The sequence below is a fragment of the Dipodomys merriami genome, unplaced genomic scaffold, assembly GCF_024711535.1.
Source record: "Dipodomys merriami isolate MVZ:Mamm:240054 unplaced genomic scaffold, mDipMer1.0.p SCAF_136, whole genome shotgun sequence".
NCBI lineage: Eukaryota > Metazoa > Chordata > Mammalia > Rodentia > Heteromyidae > Dipodomys > Dipodomys merriami.
The window spans coordinates 2,575,037-2,596,316 of record NW_027202671.1 but is presented as its reverse complement, the minus strand read 5'-3'; the positions used below and the strand labels follow the sequence as shown (position 1 = coordinate 2,596,316).

The window sequence follows — 21,280 nt, the reverse complement described above, 5'->3', positions numbered from 1 at the left end:
ATGAAATTTAAAGAAAGAATGAGTTTAAATAGCAGTAAAAATGAAAACAGTCACCACCCATTTTCCAACTCTTAATTCTTTACATAGTACTTAAGATCAGCTCTTTGGAAAAGCTTGCCCAGTGTTGAAAGATCCCTAGTTAATTTGTTGGTATGTGGTAGAACATCTCACCTACTAAGGACTAATTTATTCCTCAATTTCTTTTCTTTTTTTGGGTCCGGTCATGGGGCCTGAACTCTAGACCTGGGCGCTGTCCCTCAGCTCTTCAGCTCAAGGCTAGCGCTCTACCACTTGAGCCACAGTGCCACTTCTGGCTTTTTTTCTTTTTTGCTTATGTGGTGCTGAGGAATCGAACCCAGGGCCTCGGGCATGCAAGGCAAGCACTCTACCACTGAGCCACCTTCCCAACCCTTCCTCAATTTCTTCATAATGATAGAAACATCACCGGGAATGAACTCTTCCCTAGAACTACAAATTCCAAGTCAGATGTTCTGTCTGTCAGAAATTCCAGAAAAAGTTAAGTTCAGCAGTAGCATAAATACTGAAACACTTGAAAGAAACATGCTACCTGAGAATGGGACATAATAATAGCTCTAGGGCAAAGTTCTGCTAATCCTTCGGCCTGACTTCTTACTCAAATCCAGAAACAAACAGAATAGCATTCAATGAAAATCAAATGAAGCTTCGATTTTCTGTATGCCTCTTTTTATCTGGATGCCTTCTAGATAACCATAGAAAATCCAGATCATACAATACTCCCTATAGAAATCCCTGTAGGCAGCACAGGTCCACATGGAAACTTTGGGTTAATGGGATAAGTATTATTGAAATAGGGCCAATTTGAAATAGAGCAGCCTGAGTCATGAGGAATAGGGGATGCTTGAAGAAGAATTGGGTGTAGCAATGGTCTGGCAGACACTGCTATGCTGGTGGAGGATATTCACTCTAACCAGATTTTCAATTCAGTGACAGATCCTGAAAACGTGAAAGCTTCCACAATTCAAACCAAAGATATAGGAATCATCAGTGAGATTCACAGGCAGGAAAAATCAAGTGTCACCAATGGTCTCACTGAACAGGTACAAAAGAACAGGCAGGGAGCCTTTGAGATTGTCCATGGAGCTGCTAAGGCCAAAGTCCAGCATTCAAACTCAAAAGACCTTTTGGAGGATGAAGTGATTGTTTGCACTGTCCCAGCCAGTGATAAAGCTTCTGTGAACGCAGCCAAGCATTCTACCGACAAACCACCAATAGCCAAATCCAGCAGGACCAGCAAAATGAAGAACCATGGGCAGAGGGCCAGAAGGTTCCAAATAAAAACACCCTAAGAAAGGTGAAGAAAAGACCCAGTCAGGAAAAAATGTACAAACAGATTCAAAGACAATCATGCTGAAAACAAAGCGTAAAATAAATCTACCAGACCTTAGCCATGAAACCTTCAAACGTCCTTGAACCAAGCTAGAGGTGCATATGTTATGCACTGGGGAGGAAGAATAATTATACTAGGTTGTCTTGCTCCAGAGCCTTGGGAAATGCAAGCACCACCAGAGACACCAAGATTTTCCCAGCCATCAACTCATGGTGGAATAGTCCACTGGAGGATAAGGCTTCTAAGAAAATTCAGTTCAAGAAACCTGGTAGTAGTGCTCTAAATGAGTGTCCACCAACATCCCAGGAAGAGCTGCCTCCACCTTGTTAGGTTAAGTTGGTTCCTTTGCCTTTTCTAAACCCAGAAAAGCCTCAAGATCGACCTATTTCTTACAAGCCAGCCTGGTCTGGCTACCCAGACTGGGCCCACACTAGCTTACCATGCCTGTACCAATTTTAATGTAATTCAGCCCACACTATTCAGCCTATCTCAACCACCTACTGACAACACACATTTGATGAGTCCTAACAAAATATCTCAGCCAATTGAAAATGGTGCAAATCTACAGAGATTGACCAACCCTAACCAGCCTGATGTGTGTCAGTCTGTTATTTCTAGACTTGTACCCTACAAATCATCTGCTGACACTTCTCTCCACCACACTCCTGTTTCTACAGCAAGGGCAAAGCTCCACTCAAAACCCGAGCCTCAAAACCAGTATCTACTGCAAGACTTCAGCTGCGAGACAATTCCTTGGAGAAAACCTGATATTCTTGGGCCAATAGTATCAAATCCCATCACCAAGGAGCAAAAGGCCAATGCGGAAAGCCATGAAAAGGCGGGCTCAGAAAGAGTGAGAGATGCTGCCAAATGCACCACTTTGGAGAAACTGCAGGGTATTGCACAGAGAAAATGAGAAATGGAAATTGCTCAATAATATGGCTATGCAGTGTAAGAGCTGCTCAGATTGTGGGTACTCATTTCAGTACTAGATGTTGTTCCACATATACGTGAAGTTAAATATATATATATATATAAATATATTGATCTGAAATAGGATAGAAAGGCTCCTATTCTGATATATCAAAACTTAATAAAAGTGAATATGGGACATAACAGAATTGATTTGCATATGATAAAGAAGCCATTTGTGTTTAAAATATGGCTTGAGTTTGTGCTGTTTTTTGATAGCTGTGGGGATCAAAATCTGCATTGGAAAAAGAAACAATGTTGGGCATGAAAACAAGGCAGAGGAAGAAGAATTAAAAACAGAGGACAAAATATGGGACAAGTCTAGCCAGGCCAAAAGTGCGAGTATGGTTAGGCTTATTAGAAAATCCATGAAGGGATAAAATTATAGATGTAAAATATGAAGTCTGAGTTTCAAATTGAAAGGACTAGACATAGAAAATGTTCCAATTTTAATCTGCAATACCTGCATGTGCAAACACACACACACACACACACAAACATACACACAGAGATTAATAGTAGTTAAGATGACGCTAGGGCTTCAAGTATAGTGCGTGGAAGAACAGAGTAGAGTAAGAAGAGTTAAGGATAGGGGAATAGAGGAAGAAATATGGTCCAAGAGTAGGTATGCCCAAAAGGAGAGATTTATAGGCTTAAAAGTTTAGCCATGGCTGTACAAAAGGTCAGAATTAATACATAAATTCTAAGGTTGGGATCCAAAGAACAAACAGAAAAATGCTGAAAATGACAGAAGATAAGTCTAGGTTGATGTGAGAAATGTAACTCAATTACTTATACAGAATAGGCTTATAGCTCATAACTCACCCGAAAGCAATACTACGAACCTAGACAGTGGTGCCTTATGCTTGTAATCCTAGAGACACAGGTGGCTGAGAACTGATAGAGATTCTTAGACACCATTGGCAGACAAATACATCATACATTAAGCAACTGAGAGCCAGAAGGAGAGCTGTGGCTCAGGGAATGGCACTTCAGTATAGAATGAAAAACTAAGTAAGAGTTCCCTGCCCCTGAGTTCAGGCCCTGGTACCACCATAATCACATATAAACTCACAACAACCAAAAATAAAAAATATAACTCTGGAAGTAAGACTCAGTATACAAAACAAACAGGTTTGAGCTATATAGGATTACAAATGGAAAAGATAAATACAAAATGCTGGGGTGGGGGGGAGGAATCTACTACAGTACACTCTTAGTGTCCTGGTAATCATGGCTCATGGTCAAGCGACATACCACAGCATGGGGTTCACTCCAAACACTATCTGAACATAAAACACCATTTACTCTACAGCCATGCACAGAGCAGCGAGATAGGCAACTTCAATTAACTTTCAAACATACCACTCCAGAGTCACCATCCTACTTGACTAGTGAGGTTTAGTTGTGGACTGGAATCACAGTATATGCAAAGACTCAAGGCCTTCAAGGAGGCCTGAGTCACTGAAGTGTTCAGAAATTACAAGTACTCTTAGGTGTCTAACCTGACTTTCCAAATACAGAATCCAGAGCTTATGGGTGGACAAGACCAAACACCAAAAGTGCCCTAAATATAAATTGAGGGCCTGTGTGTCCTCATCCTGGTGGATATTGCATCTCTCAACCATTTTCAGCAACAGAACCAAAAGACTACATTCTGATCCAGTTGTCCATTCCCACCCAAGAAGATCAACATTCATGCATGCGCAGTGAGTTCCTGCCAAGTAGAGGTCTGTATCTAATCACAGAGGTAACTCAAGGTATAGCTGGTGGGACAGTGGTTGGTGGGAACTGAGGAGGACAGGAAAGCATTATAGAGCAGGAGAAAGAGTTGGTGGAGCATCATCATTGGAAATTATGAAATTGTATTTATAATTATTTCTTGGGATATAATTCACCAAATTCATGATTTCAAGTATCGAAATGTGAATAAAAAAAACACATTTCACAACAGAAAATACCACTACACTCTCTCTCTCTCTCTCTCTCTCTCTCTCTCTCTCTCTCTCTCTCTCTCTCTCTCTCTCTCTCTCTGTGTGTGTGTGTGTGTGTGTGTGTGTGTGTACAACTTGAACACAGGACCTGGGTATTTAGTGTCCTTTAGCTTTTTCACTTAAGGATAGCACCCTTCCACTTAATCCATAGGGCTACTGCTGGCATTTTGCTAGATTGTTGGAGTTAAAAGTCATGGATTTGTCTGGGCTATTTGGCATGGAATGGTGATCCTCAGATCTCAACATCCTGAAGAGTTAGGACTAGAGGCATGAGCCACCAGCACTTGGCTAGTTTCTAGCTTCTAAATGTACCTCATATTCACTGATCATCATCTTCATACCAATTTTACAACTGGTTAAACTCACAAAACAAATCTTACTTAGGAAATGAATAAAGCAACAAAGGAAAGAGCAAAGACAACTACCTTTAACAATTTCTATATAGTCCTATTCCAACCAATCTTAGATCCACAAACATTTACAATCCTGACATTTTCCCTTAATGAAAAAGGACAATATTAGTAAATTGTGAATTAGAAAAAGAAAGGATAGAATTTGCAAAACACAGTTTGACATCTTATGATTAGGCACATTCAAAGCCTAAATCCTACTATAAATTAGTCTTTTGGAATATAAGAAAATATTTGATAGTGTCAAAATGGTTAAAATTTGCCTGGCACCAGTGGATCATGCCTATAAACCTAGCTATTCAGAAGACTAAGATCTGAGGCTTGCAGTCCAAAGCCAGACCCAGAAGGCAAGTCGGAGAAACTCTTACCTCCAATTAACAGCTAGAAAACCAGAAGTGGAACTGTGGCTCAAAGGGGTAGAACACTAGCCTTGAGCTGAAGAGCTAAGGGACAGAGCCCAGAGGCAGAGTTCAAGCCCCACGACCAATTAGAAAAAAAGACATAAAAGCACAAAAGCTCTGAATGTTTGCAAATGTGACTGAAACATAAAGAATGTGGCATCAATGTACAAAAAACTAGAAAAGCTAAATCAGACTTGAGCTGCAAATTTGATTCAAAGAGCAAAATTATCAATGGTTGACATGAAAAAATCCTGACCTAAACTTGCTTCAGCAGCACATATACTTACAGAGAAGAATCTCTTTGCCCCTGTGCTAGGATGACATATAAATTTGTGAAGGCTTCCACATTTTTTGTACTCTGCTAAATGACCAATCTACATATAATTGGAATAGGTGAAGGAGAATAATTCATTTTTTCCTTTTTGAATTATTTGTTTCTAGTCTAAGATTAACAAATCAAAGTGACACTTTCATGCATACAAAACTTCAAAGTACCCTATTTTCCTCAAATATATTTTAGAGGCTTATTTTTCAACTAATATACTAAATTTATTTTTTAGGATTTTTTTATCTTTAAGGAATTGTACAAGAAATTGTCATTTACCAAGTCAGATTATGAATATACTATATCTTGATCAATGTCACCACTTCCAAAAGTCTCACCCACCCCTTCCAACGCTCCTCTTATCGTCATTTTAGGAATATGTATTGATTTTTTGCCATTTACCAAAGCAGTTTATATGTACAATGCATCTGGATCTGTGTCATTACTTCCTCATCTTCATCCACTCTTAGACCAACCCCATCCCCTCTATTGATCATTTCTGTGGTACACATAATGAATTCCTGCCTTCATTTTCCCTCCTTCACCTCTTCATTCTTGGCAGAAGAATTTAAAACTAAAGGCCTTGGGAACTTATTCAACAAAATAGTGACAGAAAACTCCCAAGATTCTCAAGAATGAGAATCTCACCCATCTGGCAGATGAGTGAGAAATCTTAATCAGACAAGACCAGAGAAGACACATTCACACTGTTGTGAGATTTCTAGACTTACAACATAAGAAGTTAGTGATAAAGACAGCACAATCAATGAGGGAACTTTATTTCAATGGAAAGAAACTTAGAAAAACTGTGTATTTCTCAACAAAAACTGTGACTACAAGGAGAACCTGTATATATAATTCAAGCTGTGAATGACAACTGTCAGCCTAAATTAGGGTCATCAACAAAGCTATTCATAATGGATGAAGAAACTAAAACCTTCCATGATAAAAAAAGAATTCATGAATGCTAAAGCAGCACTACAAAGGATACTAAAGGAAAAAATACTATTAGAAGAAGAATATCTGGGGCTGGGAAGGTGGCTCAGTGGTAGAGTGCTTGCCTTGCATGCATGAGGCCCTGGGTTCGATTCTTCAGCACCACATAAGCAAACAGACAAAAGCCGAAAGTGGCACTGTGGCTCAAGTGGTAGAGCGCTAGCCTTGAGCTGAAGAGCTGAGGGACAGCGCCCAGGCCCAGAGTTCAGGCCCCATGACCAGACCAAAAAAAAAAAAAAAAAAAGAAGAAGAAGAAGAATATCTGTATTAAAGAAATACATTAATGAATAAATCTACTAGAGGATTCATTTAGTAAAAGAGAAGAAGAAAGAAGTAATGAAGACAAAAACAGGAATTTACAGAAAATATGGCATTTATCCTCATGATAAATATGTTAAATGATTAAATAAAAAAGTCAACAGTCTCCATTATTCAATCATAGATATAGAGCAGCAGCCTTCATCAACAAACAAAATCCAACCACTTGTCTTCTTAGAAACACATCTCTCTCTCAAAGAGAAGCACAAATTCTGAGCGAAGAGAAGGAAAAAGGTATTCCAAAGCAAATGCATCTTCAAGCAGGTAGAAGTAGCCATATTGATATCTGATAAACTAGATTTCACATTAAAATCAATAAGAAGAAATGAAGAAGGCCATTACATATTAATAGAGGGAATGGTCCATGAAGAAGAAATTACAGTGGTCAATATAGATGCACCAAAGAGTGGAGCATCCAAAAACATTAAACAAGCAATCTTAAACTTAAACTTAAACTAAAAACTGACAGATCCAAATGCAATAATAGTGGGGGATTTTAACACCATGATCTCACCAAAAGACAGATCAACCAAACAAAAACCAGAAAGACACTTCTGAATTAATTGAAACCATAACCCAAATGGACTTAATGGACATCTACAAAGTCTTTCACCCAGCAACCACACAATTCACAGTCTACTCAGGAGCCCATAGAACCTTGTCCAAAATAGATCTTACCCTAGGATACACATCAAACTTGAGCAAATATAAAAAATTATATAACTTCCTATATACTAGCTGATCACAATATAAATAAACTAGAACTCAGCAGCAAAAGATACAACAGAAAATACTCAAACAACATGGAAATGTAGCAACATACATCTTAATAACCACTGGGTTACAGAAGAAATAAAGGTAGAAATCAGAATGATCCTGCAATCCATTGAAAATAAGTAGACATTTTATCAGTACCTCTGGAATACAGCAAAATCAATGTTAAAAATAAAACTCATAGATCTAAACATCCACTTAAAGACAACAGACCTTGCTCAATTAAATACTTCATGATACAACTAAAGCTTCTTTTTTAAAAAAAGGGAACAAACCACACTCAAACCTTCTAGATGGAGAGTGATAATAAAGATCAGGGGAAAAAGTAGAATCAAAAAACCAAAACTGGTTCTTTGAAAAAAAACTAATAAATTGACAACTCTAGCTTATTTCATCAAAAAGAAAAAAGGAAAAAAAACAAAATCAACAAACTTACAGATGATAAAGAATGAAAAGACCCAAAAGATTATGAAGGATTACGTTCAAAACCTGTGTTGAAATAAGATGGGAATTTAATAGAAACAGATAAAATCCTAGAGACATATGATCTGCCCAAGCTGAACTAAGAAGATACAAATCATTTAAACAGAGCCATGATAAGCAATGAGATTAAGGAAGAAATACTGAGTGTTAAAAAAGGAAAAAGTCCAAAGTTGTTATGTTAAAAACAAACTTTACAACTTTGGTGGTGGGGAGGGGGAGAGGAGGATTGAGGGGGGGCCGGTGGGAGGATGGGAAGGGATGGGAAGGGGAAACAAAGGAGAAGGCTACAATGCTTGATAGGAAATGTACTCATTATCTTGCCCATGTAATTGTAAGCCCTCTGTACAGTATTTTCACAATAAAATAGTAAAAATAAAAATAAAGGTAAAGTCCAGTTCCTGATGGATTCACAGTTGAATTTTTTAAGACTTCAAAGTACTAACACTAAAACTAGCACTCCTCAAACTTTTCCATGAAATTTCAATGAAAACTGTGGACCAATCTCTCTGGTGAACACAGATGAAAAGCTCCTTAATAAAATACTTGCTAACAGAATTCAACAACTAAGAAAGAAAATCATTCATTACAATCAAGTCCAGGTCTTTATGTGTGCCAGTCCTGGGGCTTGAACTGAGGGTCTGGGTGATGTCCTTGAGCTATCTTGGCTCAAGGTTAGCAGTCTACCAATTGAGCCACAGCTTCACTTCCAGCCTTTTAGTGCCTAACTGCTTATAAGAGTCTCATGGACTTTTCTGCCCAGGCTGGATTCAAACTACAATCCTCAGATCTCAGCCTCCTAGGCAACCAGGATTATAGATGTGAGCCACTGGTGCCTAGTGACCAAGTTGGTTTTATCCCAGATATATAAAGCTGGTTTAATGTATATGAATAAATGTAAAAACCATATTAGGAGAGCCAAAGACAAGAATCACACGCTCATCTTAATTGGTACTGCAAAGGCCTTCAACAAAATCCAATATCCATTTGTAATAAAAGCTCTGGAGAAATAGATGAAAAATTCCTCAACCTAATATATACTATATATGACAGACATAAAGCCAACATCATACTAAATAGTAAAAAAACCATTTCCTGTAAAATCAGGAAGAGCACAAGGATGCCCACACTCTCCACATCTTAATATAATACTGGAATTTTAGCCAGAACAAGAAGGTAGGAGAAAGAGATGAGAGAGATTCAAACAGGGAAAGAAGAATTCAAACTCTCCCTTTTTGCAGATACATGATCCTATACCTAAAGTACTAGAGATTCCATCCCTAGGCTTCAATAGCTTTTCAATAACTTTGGCAAAGTAGCAGAATAAAAATCTAAACTAAAAACTCAACAGATTTTTCTGAACACTAAAAGTTTGCAGAGAGAAAAATTAGGAAAACAATTCCATGTCCAATAGTCTCAAAAATTAGGAATACATCCTTTGTACAACTATTAATACTATTATATGCACTGAGGAAAGAAAATCTCATCAACAAGAAGTGCTCAAGAAATGCTGTGAACTCTAGAAATCCACATGAACAAGATTAAATCTCAAACGCTACTTTCCCCTTACACAAAAGGGATAGTGGGAGAACAATAAAGGGGTGGGTAACAATGGTCAACAAGAATTGTACTCATTAACTTATTTATGTAACTGTAATCCCTCTGTACAACACCTTTAAAATAAAATTAAAAATTGAAAAAATAACTCAAAATGTATTGCAGAAATTAAAATAGTCAAACACATCAAACTCTATTAAAAGGAAATGACTTTCTATTCAGAACTATTTCTGAATAGCTATTTCTAATAGTTCCATAAATAAATGACTCAATAAATAAAAAGAATTAGAAAATGAGAATGTATCATGCTTTGATTTCTGGTAAAGAAACCAGGTGTGCTCTAAAGACACATAACCAAATGAAGAAGAAGGGGTGACATTCACCAAGTAACGTTATAGTCAAAACCTGACTTAGAATTGTAATCTGTTTATACTATTGCATAATAATAGTAATAATAATAATACACTTCACCTTTAACAAAAATTATTGTGCTGAAACTTGACAAGATCAAAAGAAGATAGTCCTTAAATGCCTGTGGGTCAAAAAACATTTTACATTTTACATTTTTGATCAGAACAAAATTATAGCTGTTCACCTATCAACTCTGTCATACATCCATTACTGTAGATAATCTTTGAGATTTATCTAGAGTTTTTAGTGGAAACTACCGTACTCTAATGACCTCTTCCATCCAGACACATAATAACTACTTTCAATCAGAAAATGAGCTCTTTTTAAAAACTTAAAAAAAAATCTTCAAAGTGGCATCTTGTTGCAACTATGATTTTATATTAAAATATTATTAATTTTATATGAATATATTTTATATATTCATTGGCTATTTTATGTCATCTTTTTAGAAATATCTGCTTTCTGTTTTCTAATTTTAAATAGAATTATTTTTGTTAGTGTGCTTTTTAAAATTTTATTTTATTGTAAAGGTGCTGTACAGAGGGGCTAGTTACATAAGTAAGGGAAATTTCTTATTGAACATTGTTCATTTTTACCCACACCATTGTTGTCCTCTCACTATCTTTCTCTCCCCACCCCCTCTCCTCTCTGTCCTCAAAGTTGTAAAGTTCATTTCTGACATGTGGTGTCTTGTGAGTATCATTGTTGCAATGGGTCATCCTTTCTTCATTCTTCTTGCATCATTTTGTTATTTCCCTTCCCTTCCCCAAGCCAAATAAAGATGGAAGGTACCAGAATCTAAGAAAGAGATTGCCAGGAATATACCAATGGAAAAGGAAAAGTGAAATAAAATGAGAGAACTAGATATCATAAGTTTCTTATATATTCTAGTTATCATCTCCTTGTCAGATATGTAGTTTGCAACTACTTTCTACAATTATATGGGATGTCAATCACTCTGTTTGTTTTCTTTGATGTGCAGATTTTGTAATCTAGTATAGTTTCATTTGTCTTTTTGCTTTTGTATTCTCTGTTTCTTATGTTTTGTACCCAGTTCCTTACCAATTTCAGTGTCCTAAAATATACCCTCTATTTTCTTCCATAGTATCACAGTGTTAGCTCTTACACTTAATGCTTTAATACATTTGAATTGATCACTGTAACACGTGAAAGATGAGAATCCAATCTTATTCTGCTGCATCCAGCCACCATTTATTGCTAAGCTTGCCCTTTTTCCAATGAACATTCTTTTCCAAAAATAAATTGTTTATAAATATGTGGTTTTTGATCATATTCCATTGGTCTATGCTTCTGTTTTTATACTAATGCCATATATGTTGATGAATTTGTAGTCAGGTAGTGCAATGACCTCTTTTATTCTGCTCAACCCAAGATTGTTTTAAATATTTGAAATTATTTGTAATTTCATGCAAATTTTGAGATTTTTTTCTACTTCTGTAAGAAATGTCATTGGCATATTGGGCAGCCTGTAGATAATTTGGAGTAGTGTGGAGTTGTTCATGATACTGAGATTGGTTTAACCCATGGACAAGTGTTAGTTTTCCAGTTTTGTGTTTTTAATTTAATTTTATTTTAAAGATGTTGAACAGTACATGGTTACATGGGAAAATTAGAGTTACATGGGAAAAGTATTGAGTACATTTCTTCTCGAGCATTTTTACCCCCTCCTTTGTTGTTCTCCCATTACCCCTTCCCTCTCCTTTTAAAGTTTTACATCAATGTTTCAATTTTTTTTAATTTAATTTTATTTTATTTGTGAACATACTGTACAGAGGGGTTACAATTACATAGGCAGGATAATGCGTACATTTCTTACCAAGCATTGCAGCCTCCTCCTTTGGTTTACCATTCTCATCCCTTCCCAGCCTCCCCCCTCCCCCCCAATCCCAATCCTTCTCCTTCCCCTCCCTCCCCCCACCCCACCCCCCCACACCGACGTAAAGCTCGTTTTGGACATGACAACTTGTACTTCTCATTGTTGCAACAGGTCCACCTGTATCCTTAAACAACTGGTTTTTCCCCATCTCCTCATCCAAGTTATACTGACTTCAAATATAGTGAAAGCAGGGACATACAAAGCAACAAAGAGATAATCTTATAAATGCATTAGAAACACATGCATGAAAGAAAAAAACATTAAAATACTTATCTAATGGTTCATTTTCATGACCTCACATTATCTGACCTTTTCCGCTTGACTCATACATATACTAGATATTGCAAATAAGGGAAACCATGGGACCTATGTTTCTTTGGGCCTGGCTTACTTCACTTAATAAAATTTTTTCCAAGATTTTCCATTTCCTAACAAATGGGGCAATGTCATTCTTTCTGATGGAGGCATAGAAGTCCATTGTGTATATATACCACATTTTCTTGATCCATTCATCTGCTGAGGGACATCTGGGTTGGTTCCATATCTTAGCTATGGTAAATAATGATGCAATAAACATTGTTGTGCTGGTAGCTTTAGTGTGGTCTTGTTTGTAAACATTTGGGTAAATGCCCAAAAGTGGGATTGCTGGGTCATAGGGGAGTTCAAAGTCTTTTGAGGAACCTCCATACTGCTTTCCAAAGTGGTTGAACAAGTTTACATTCCCACCAACAATGAAGTAAGGTTCCTCTCTGTCCACATCCCCTCCAGCACCTGTTGTTAGAGTTCTTGATTTTTGCCGTTCTAACTGGGGTGAGGTGATATCTCAATGTTGTTTTGATTTGCATTTCTTTTATGGCTAGGGATGTTGAACATTTCTTCATGTGTCTATTGGCCATCCTTCTTTCTTCTTCAGAGAAGTTTCTCTTTAAGTCTTTCGCCCACTTATTTATTGGGCAGTTGTTTCTTTGAGGATTTCTTGTTGTGGGGTTTAATTTTTTGAGTTCCAAGTATATTTTAGATATGAGACCCTTGTTCTTTGTATGGCTAGTAAAGATCTTCTCCCAATCCGTGGGCTTTCTATTGATCTTACTAGCTATGTCATTTGCCATGCAGAAGCTCTGCAACTTTATGCAATCCCATTTGTCCAACCTTTCTTTGATTTGTTGTGTTTCCGGGTCTCTATTCAGAAAGTTTCGGCCTGAGCCAAGGAGACCTAGGGTTTCTCCTATTCCATCCTGTAATGTTTTCAGAGTGTCTGCTTTGACTTCAAGGTCTTTGATCCATTTGGAGTTGATTCTGGTGCAGGGTGATATATAAGGATCTAGCTTTAGTTTTCTACATGTAGTTAACCAATTTTGCCAGCACCATTTACTGAAGAGGCTGTCTTTCTTCCATTCTATTGTTTTAGCTCCCTTATCAAAGATTAGATGGCTATAGGTCTGTAGGTTCATTTCTCGGTTTTCAATTCTATTCCATTGGTCCTGAGGTCTGTTCTTATGCCAATACCAAGCTGTTTTGATTACTATGGCTTTATAGTAGAGTTTGACATTTGGTATTGATATTCCTCCAGCAGTGTTCTTTCAGTTGAGGAGCGTTTTTGCTATTCTGGGTCTTTTATTGTTCCATATCAATTTTTGGATTGCCTCTTCTATATCCTTGAAGAATGAGGTTGGAATTTTGATAGGTATTGCGTTGAATTTGTAGATAGCCTTGGGAAGTATTGCCATTTTCACGATGTTAATCTTTCCAATCCAGGAGCATGGGAGGCTTTGCCATATTTTTAGTTCTGTGTTGATTTCCTTTTTCAAGATTTTAAAGTTTTCATCATAGAGGTCCTTCACTTCTTTAGTTAAGTTAATTCCTAGGTATTTTATTTTTTGAGGGGCTATTACAAATGGAGTTGCTTTCCTAATTTCAGCCCCACTTTTCTCATTGTTGGCATACAGAAAAGCCATTGATTTTTAGGGGTTATTTTTATAACCTGCTACTTTGCCAAAGTTTTGAATCAGCTTGAGTAATTTGGGAGTGGAGTCTATGGGATTCTTTAAATACAAGATCATATCATCTGCAAAGAGCGTGAGTTTTATTTCTTCTTTCCCTATTTGGATCCCCTTTATGTCTGCATCTTGTCTTATTGCTGTAGCTAGGCATTCTAATACTAGATTGAAGAGAAGTGGAGAGAGTGGGCATCCTTGTCTTGTTCCTGAGTTAAGAGGAAATGGCTTTACTTTTTCACCATTGAGTATAATGCTGGCTGTAGGTTTGTCATATACAGCCTTTATTGTATTGAGGAATGTTCCATGGATTCCTAATTTTTCCAAAACCTTCGTCATGAAGGGGTGTTGGATCTTGTCGAATGCTTTTTCTGCATCTATTGAGATAACCATGTGGTTCTTATCCTTGCTCCTGTTGATGTGATGAATAATATTAATTGATTTGCGTATATTGAACCAGCTTTGCATCCCTGAAATGAATCCTGTTTGATCATGGTGTATGATTTTTTGGATGAATTGTTGAAGTCAATTGGCCAAAATTTTGTTGAGAAGTTTTGCATCAATGTTCATCAAAGAAATGGGTCTATAGTTCTCTTTCTTTGATGAGTCCCTGCCTGGTTTTGGGATGAGGGTTATGATGGCTTCATAGAATGTGTTTGGTAGTGAGCTTTCTCTTTCAATTTCATTGAAGAGTTGGAGGAGTATTGGTGTGAGCTCTGCTTTGAAGGCCTTGTAAAATTCCGCTGTAAAACCATCTGGTCCTGGACTTTTCTTAGCTGGGAGGTCTCTTATTGCTGTTTCTATTTCAGTGCTTGATATGGGCCTGTTAAAATAGTTTAACTCATCTTGGTTTAGTTTTGGCATGTCACTATTTGCTAGGAAAAGATCCATTTCTGTCAAGTTCTCAAACTTATTAGCATAAAGTTTTGAGAAGTATTCCCTTATAATGTTCTGAATCTTGGTTGTTTCCGTGATGATGTTTCCATTCTCATCTCTGAGTTTATTTATGTGGGTGTGTTCTCTTCTTTTTCTTATAAGATTTGCTAAGGGTCTGTCAATTTTGTTAATTTTTTCGAAGAACCAACTCTTTGCTTTGTTGATTCTTTCTATAGTTTTTTTTTGATTCTAATTCATTTAATTCTGATTTAATTTTGATTATTTCTTTCCGTCTACTGGATTGGGGTTTATCTTGCTGCTCTTTTTCAAGGAGGTTTAGATGTGTCATTAAATTGTTACTTTCAGATCTCTCCAATTTGTTGATGTAGGAGCTCAGAGCTATAAACTTGCCTCTGAGTACTGCCTTTGCTCTGTCCCAGAGGAGCTGGTTGTTTCAAAATTTTTATTGTAATGACTTTCCCCCTTTTGTTAAACTTATTGTTAGGAATTTTATTTTTAAGAGTTGGTGGAAAAGAGTTGATACACATGTTTGCATATTAATATTTTCTCCTATAATATTCATGTATGTATATACTTAACTTAATCAGCCTGCAACTTCCTATATGTTCCCTCTTTTGGTGAGGTTGGATGAATTGTAGTTTCAAAATAAATCTAAATATGAAGCAAGTTATTGTTCCTAATTTGTATTTCTGGCTTTATTGTGCCAAATAGAAATATTGTTACCATAGATAATGAAGTTGCTCAACTTCTCTGGTACTTAATCTACTTTTCACACATGGAAGACATTTCTAACAGGAGGGTACTGAAAAGCTGGAAGCGATTTTAGACATGACACATTGCCTTCTGTCACTTACACAAGAAGACATAAATGATGCCTCTCAGATCTTCACTTTCTTTCCAAAGCATCTCGTGGAATTCTCTTAATGGCTTGTTGCTTCTAACACTAGCTCTTTCTTACTCTACAAACCGCTCAGTACAGGCTTGTACAACCACCAGAGCCTCTTGGGTTCACAGAAATACAGAGCAGACTGACTTCAGTATGAAGTGATCCCCAAGGTCTTTGCTGGACTATGATGATATTATGGAAGCTAAGGGACAAAGTCCAAAACATGTTTTTCCAAAGTGTTTTTTTACCATGATGGAGGGTGGCAGGTGCTGAGCCTTCGGGCAGAGAATCCCTGAGCTTCTGACTGGAATTGAAGCTCAGAAGACAAAGCAGGAAAGACAGAACTGAACACAGTGCTATCAAGCATGAGGTCTCAGCACCATGTCTCCCTTAAAAATAACTCACCTTTGCTTTTAGCAGTACCTTTTCCTAATATGCCAGCACACCAGTCATATATACTCTATCCATATGTCAATAGTGGCATATGTCAATAGTGGGTGCCCACAGTATATGAATATATATTCTTCCTTTAGAATCCTGAAGCTTGGAGCTACTATCCACCCTCACCTCCTCAGCTTAGCCTAGATGCAGGATTTGGATTCCATGTTGGGCTGAATGTGACATGTCTTTGTCTCTGGTTTTTTCCTTCCTGTTCCTGCAATTTTCACATACATCACAGCATGTGGATATTCCAAGCTATTTAAAACACTTAAAGCCAAGTGTCTTCAGAGATGGAGACTTGGTATTGGGTGGGTTTTTACCCCTTTACCACTTGGCCCAAGAAGCCTCCGTATCCCCGCGACCTTTTACACTCCCTGAATATTATACAAAAGTACCTCAAAGGTAAGTTCTATGTTGGATACATTTGTTATGGTAATGACTGTATTTTCATATGTGTTTACTCTCCTTTGACACTGGAAAACATGCCCATAAAATGGACAAACTAGCAATCAATAAGGTCTAACGTTCTCTTCCTTCTTAATGCATTCACAACTCTTTTTTTTTTGCCTTTTGCTTTCCACTCCTAGAGAGGTAGAAAAGAGAAATCAATGTCCTTATGCCTACATCATGAGCCTACTCATCATAATCGGGCATTAGGGGAGGGATATTTCAGAATGTGTGTGACTGTTGGACCCCTTCCACTCTACTATCAAGACAGATGCACTTGGCCACAAAGGAATTTGAACCACTGAACCCTGACTTGAGGTCAATGTTAGAGTCAAGGAGCTCATGCTGTCTTGCCCACTGCTGTGAAAGGCATTTTAAAACAAGTTAAGAAAGGAGTATCTAGTCTACAAAGGATAATAATGAAATCATACCATGTAAGAAGTTTTTGATGCTAAAAGTCAACAGAAGAAAAGTCTTTTGTAGGGGTGATGATGCTCTTTGTTTCAATCTTGGTAACTTCAGAAAAAAATTTCATTGATTGGCTTCAGGAAAATAGGGTGCGTACATCTCTGATTGTTGAGTTAAAACACTGATGCTTAATGACAGCTCACCAGCAGACAGCTTGTGCTATGTGAGTGGTGCACTGATTGCAATGAATTAAATCATTCTTCTACAACATTCAATACATCAGTAGTCCCATATCCACAGATAACATTTAGGCAATATGGAATTCATTTTCGTGAATATCATTCCCCTCATTGGATCTTTTTATTACAATTTAACATATTATTTTTACATGAGGTCTTGAAAGTACCAGGAGTGGTAGGCTAATGATCTTTGAGCTTGATTTTCAGCCTTGTCTTTCATTTGTAGGAGGATTTGCATCCTCAACACCTTCCCCTCCTATCTATTATGACTTTAATTCTCTGTGTCTTTACCATTCACTGGAATATAAAATGAGATATTTTATGGCAATAACTTCATACATGTGAATCAGAGGTTAGGAATTCACTGCTGATTGATCATACTCTACCCAAATAGAGAAAAAAACACAAGCTTATCTGAGGATGAAGGGCTCTCTAACCTCAGATCCAATGTAAGAAACTCCTTTCTTCATGAGACAAGTTTCAGGAGATGGATGATAGAATTCAACTCATTTCACAAACCTAGATGTCAGACTGCAGTCTCCCTTCTATGGTTCTGCTAGAAATGTTTCAGGCCACCTTTATTTTTGGCAGTAAAGGGCCATGTATCATGTGATTTTTCAGTTTCATCCTGCAAGCGGGTTTCTTATACCTAACAATTTAACATGAACTTGTTTTCCTGTAAAGAATGCATTATTCCCTTGCCTACTAAGTGTCATCTGACATGGATGCACTACACATGCTCACCCACTGCTGCACATTCAAGATATGACTCAGGTTGTGTGATTGTTACACTGAGGTGATCAGTCCCTTATAACAAATTTTTTATATTACACTAAGATAAATGGAAGGAAATTAATAACAGATGGGGAGATAGGCTCATTCATAAACTCTTGGAGCTTATTTCCAAGTAGCTGGAAAGCCAGTGTGTTTTCATGTTCCCATTCCCCTTGTATCTGATTGCATTTTCTCTGATTCTTTTTTTTATTCTTATCTTCCTCTAGCTTTAGCAAGCAATAATCTGATTTGTGTCTCCCTGGATTATTAATCTGACTATTTTGTATTTACAAACCTATATAATTTATGATCATTTTTGAATGTCTAATTTTACATTATGCAATGTTTTCCAGTTTAATTCATGGGGGTAACATACACCAATCCATTGTCTGCTTTTTTCTTGTACTATTTGAACATTAATCTCTTAAGTGCAATATGCTACTTATTCAGAATAAGATGCAATGTATTCTATTTCATTTAGACCCAAATTGTAGGCCTGAAGTTATCTCAAACCTAAGGGTTTGCCAAAATTTCTGAATAAAACAGTCACATATTTTTTGAGGATTTTCTCTTTTTTTAACTTTTATTATAAAGGTTAATAAGGTTACATATTACAATGGTTACATAAGTAAGGTAATGAATACATTTCTTTTTGAACATCATATATTTTAAGGCTTTATATTCTCAAATTAATCATTCCTTATCATAAAGTTTTCTCTTTTTTGCCAGTTGTAGGGCTTAAAGTCAAGACCAGGGCACAAACTCAGGACCAGGGCACTGTCCCTGAACATTTTTACTCAAGGTTAGCACTCTTCCACTTAAGCCACAACCCAAGTTCCAGTTTTTTCAATCAATTCAAATTCCTTTTCCTTCTTTTTTCATATTTAAGTTTGTTAATTGTTATTATAGAGATGATACACAGATGGGTTACACTTGCACAAGTGAAGTAAAGATGACATTTCGTTTTGGACAATGTCATTCTTTCCCTCACTCTCTCCCAGGTTCTCCTTCCCAGCCTCACTCACAAGTTACATGATAATTTTCTTTTTTTAATATTATTTTTTGTAAAGGTGCTGTACAGAGAATTACAGTTATACGAGTAAGGTAATGAGTACATTTCTTTGTTGAGCATTGTTACCCCCTCCTTTATTTTCTTCCACACGATCCCTTCCCTCACACACCTCCCTCACTCCTTCCCCCTGAAGTTGTGAAGTTCATTTCCAACATAGTGTCTTGTGAGTATAATTGTTACAATAGATTGACCTGTATCCTTGTTTCAGCATTTTGTTATTCCCTTTCCCTTCCACAAATTAGAAAAATTTGCATACAAGATGCAGGTGATATACCACAGAGGGAAGAACATACAAAGGAAACAAAAACAATCACATAGTACATTTAAAACAACAACAACAAAGCAAGAACTCTTGTGTCCATATCTTGGGGTTCATTTCACTTAGCATCATCTTATATGTTCTTATGTACACAGCTTTTGAGCTATTCTGCTTATCTGCTAAAATTATCCTAGACATATACTAATTATTGCAAATGAGGGAAACTGTGTGACCTATATTTTGGGGTCTGGCTTACTTCACTTAATATGATTTTTCCAAGTCTTTCCATTTCCTAAAAAATGGGGCAATGTCATTCTTTCTAATGGAGGCATAGAATTCCATGGTGTGTGTGTGTGTGTGTGTGTGTGTGTGTGTGTGTGTGTGTGTGTGTTGTATATATATATATGTATATATATGTATATATATATATATATATATATATATATATACTATATTTTCTTGATCCATATCTACTGAGGGGCATCTGGATTGTTTCCATATTTTAGTTATGGTGAATAATGCTGCAAAAACATAATTGTGCTGGTAGCTTTAGAATTGTCTTGTTTGTGATCTTTGGGATAAATGCCCAAAAGTGAGATTACTGGGTCAGAGGGGATCTCTAGATGGAGTCTTTTGCAGAATCTCCATATAACTTTCCAGAGTGGTTGAACAAGTTTACATTCCCACCAACAATGCAGTAGGTTCCCTTTTGGTCACATCCACTCCAGCATCTGTTGTTATTAGATTTCTTGATTATAGCCATTCTAACTAGGGTGAGGTGGAATCTCAATGTTGTTTTGATTTGCAGTTATTTTATGGCCAGAGAAGTTGAACATTTGTTCATGTATCTATTAGCCATTCTTATTTCTTCTTCAGAAAAATCTCTCTAAGTCTTTGGCCCACGTATTAAGGGGATGGTTGTTTCTTTGAGGATTTGTTTTTGAAGGATTAATTTTTTAATTCTAAGTATATTGTAGATATGAGAACCTTGTCTGTTGTATAGCTACTGAAGATCTCCTAATCCATGGGCTTTCTATATTGATATTATTAGCTATGTCATTTGCCATGCAGAAGCTCTGCAGTTTCATGCATTCCCATTTGTCCAACTTTTTTTTTACTTGTTGTGTTTCTGGGTCTTTTTAAGAAAATTTCAGCATGTGCGAAGGAGTCCTAGTGTTTCTCCTGTTCCTTCCTATAATGTTTACAGGGCATCTGCTTTGACTTTGAGGTCTTTGATCCATTTGATATTGATTTTGGTGCATGGTGATATCTAAGGAGCTAGCTTTAGTTTTCTACAGGTTTTTAACCAATTTTGCCAGCACCATATACTGAAGAGGCTGTCTTCTTTCCATTCTATTTTTTTAACTCCCTTATTGAAGATTAGGTGGCTATAGGTCTGGGGTTCATTTCTGGGTTTTCAGTTCTATTCCATTGGTCCTGAGGTCTGTTCTTGTGCCAGTACCAAGCTGTTTTGATTACTATGGCTTTTTAGTAGAGTTGGAAATTTGGTATTGGTATTCCTCCAGCACTGTTCTTTCTGCTAAGGATTGTTTTTGCTATTTGGAGTCTTTTATTGTTCCATATGAAGTTTTGGGTTGCGTTTTCTATTTCATTGAAGAATGAAATTGGGATATTGATGGGTATTACATTGAATTTATAGTCTTTGGCAGTTTTATCGTTTTCTTGATGTTAATCCTCCCAATCCAGGATTGTGGGAGGTTTTTCCATTACTTTAGTTCTCCTTTCATTTCCTGTTTCAGGTTTTCAAGTTTTGATCAAAGAGTTCTTTCACTTGTTTGGTTTATTTTCTGTGGGTCTATTATAAAAGGAGTTGCTTTCCTAATTTCAACTACGCTCTTGTCATTATTGACATACTGGAAAACCATTGATTTTTGAGAGTTAATTTTATACCCTGCTAATTTGCCAAAGTTTTCGATCAGCTCAGGTCACTTGGAAGCA

At 36.8% G+C, this 21,280-nt stretch overlaps 1 protein-coding gene and 1 pseudogene across 1 annotated transcript in view; both read left to right on the top strand.

Moving 5' to 3' along the window:
- The first annotated feature begins 923 nt into the window (after positions 1–923).
- The window catches only part of LOC138825194 (vomeronasal type-2 receptor 116-like), a 63,756-nt gene continuing 43,399 nt past the window's right edge, over positions 924–21,280 (top strand). Inside the window, exons 1-4 of the mRNA XM_070019577.1 lie at positions 924–1,298; positions 1,734–2,265; positions 2,561–2,688; positions 16,361–16,524. Of these exons, the coding sequence (XP_069875678.1) occupies positions 924–1,298; positions 1,734–2,265; positions 2,561–2,688; positions 16,361–16,524 (1,199 nt within the window). The remainder of the gene's footprint in view (positions 1,299–1,733; positions 2,266–2,560; positions 2,689–16,360; positions 16,525–21,280) is intronic.
- On the top strand, positions 5,409–5,498 carry LOC138825245 (U6 spliceosomal RNA; annotated as a pseudogene).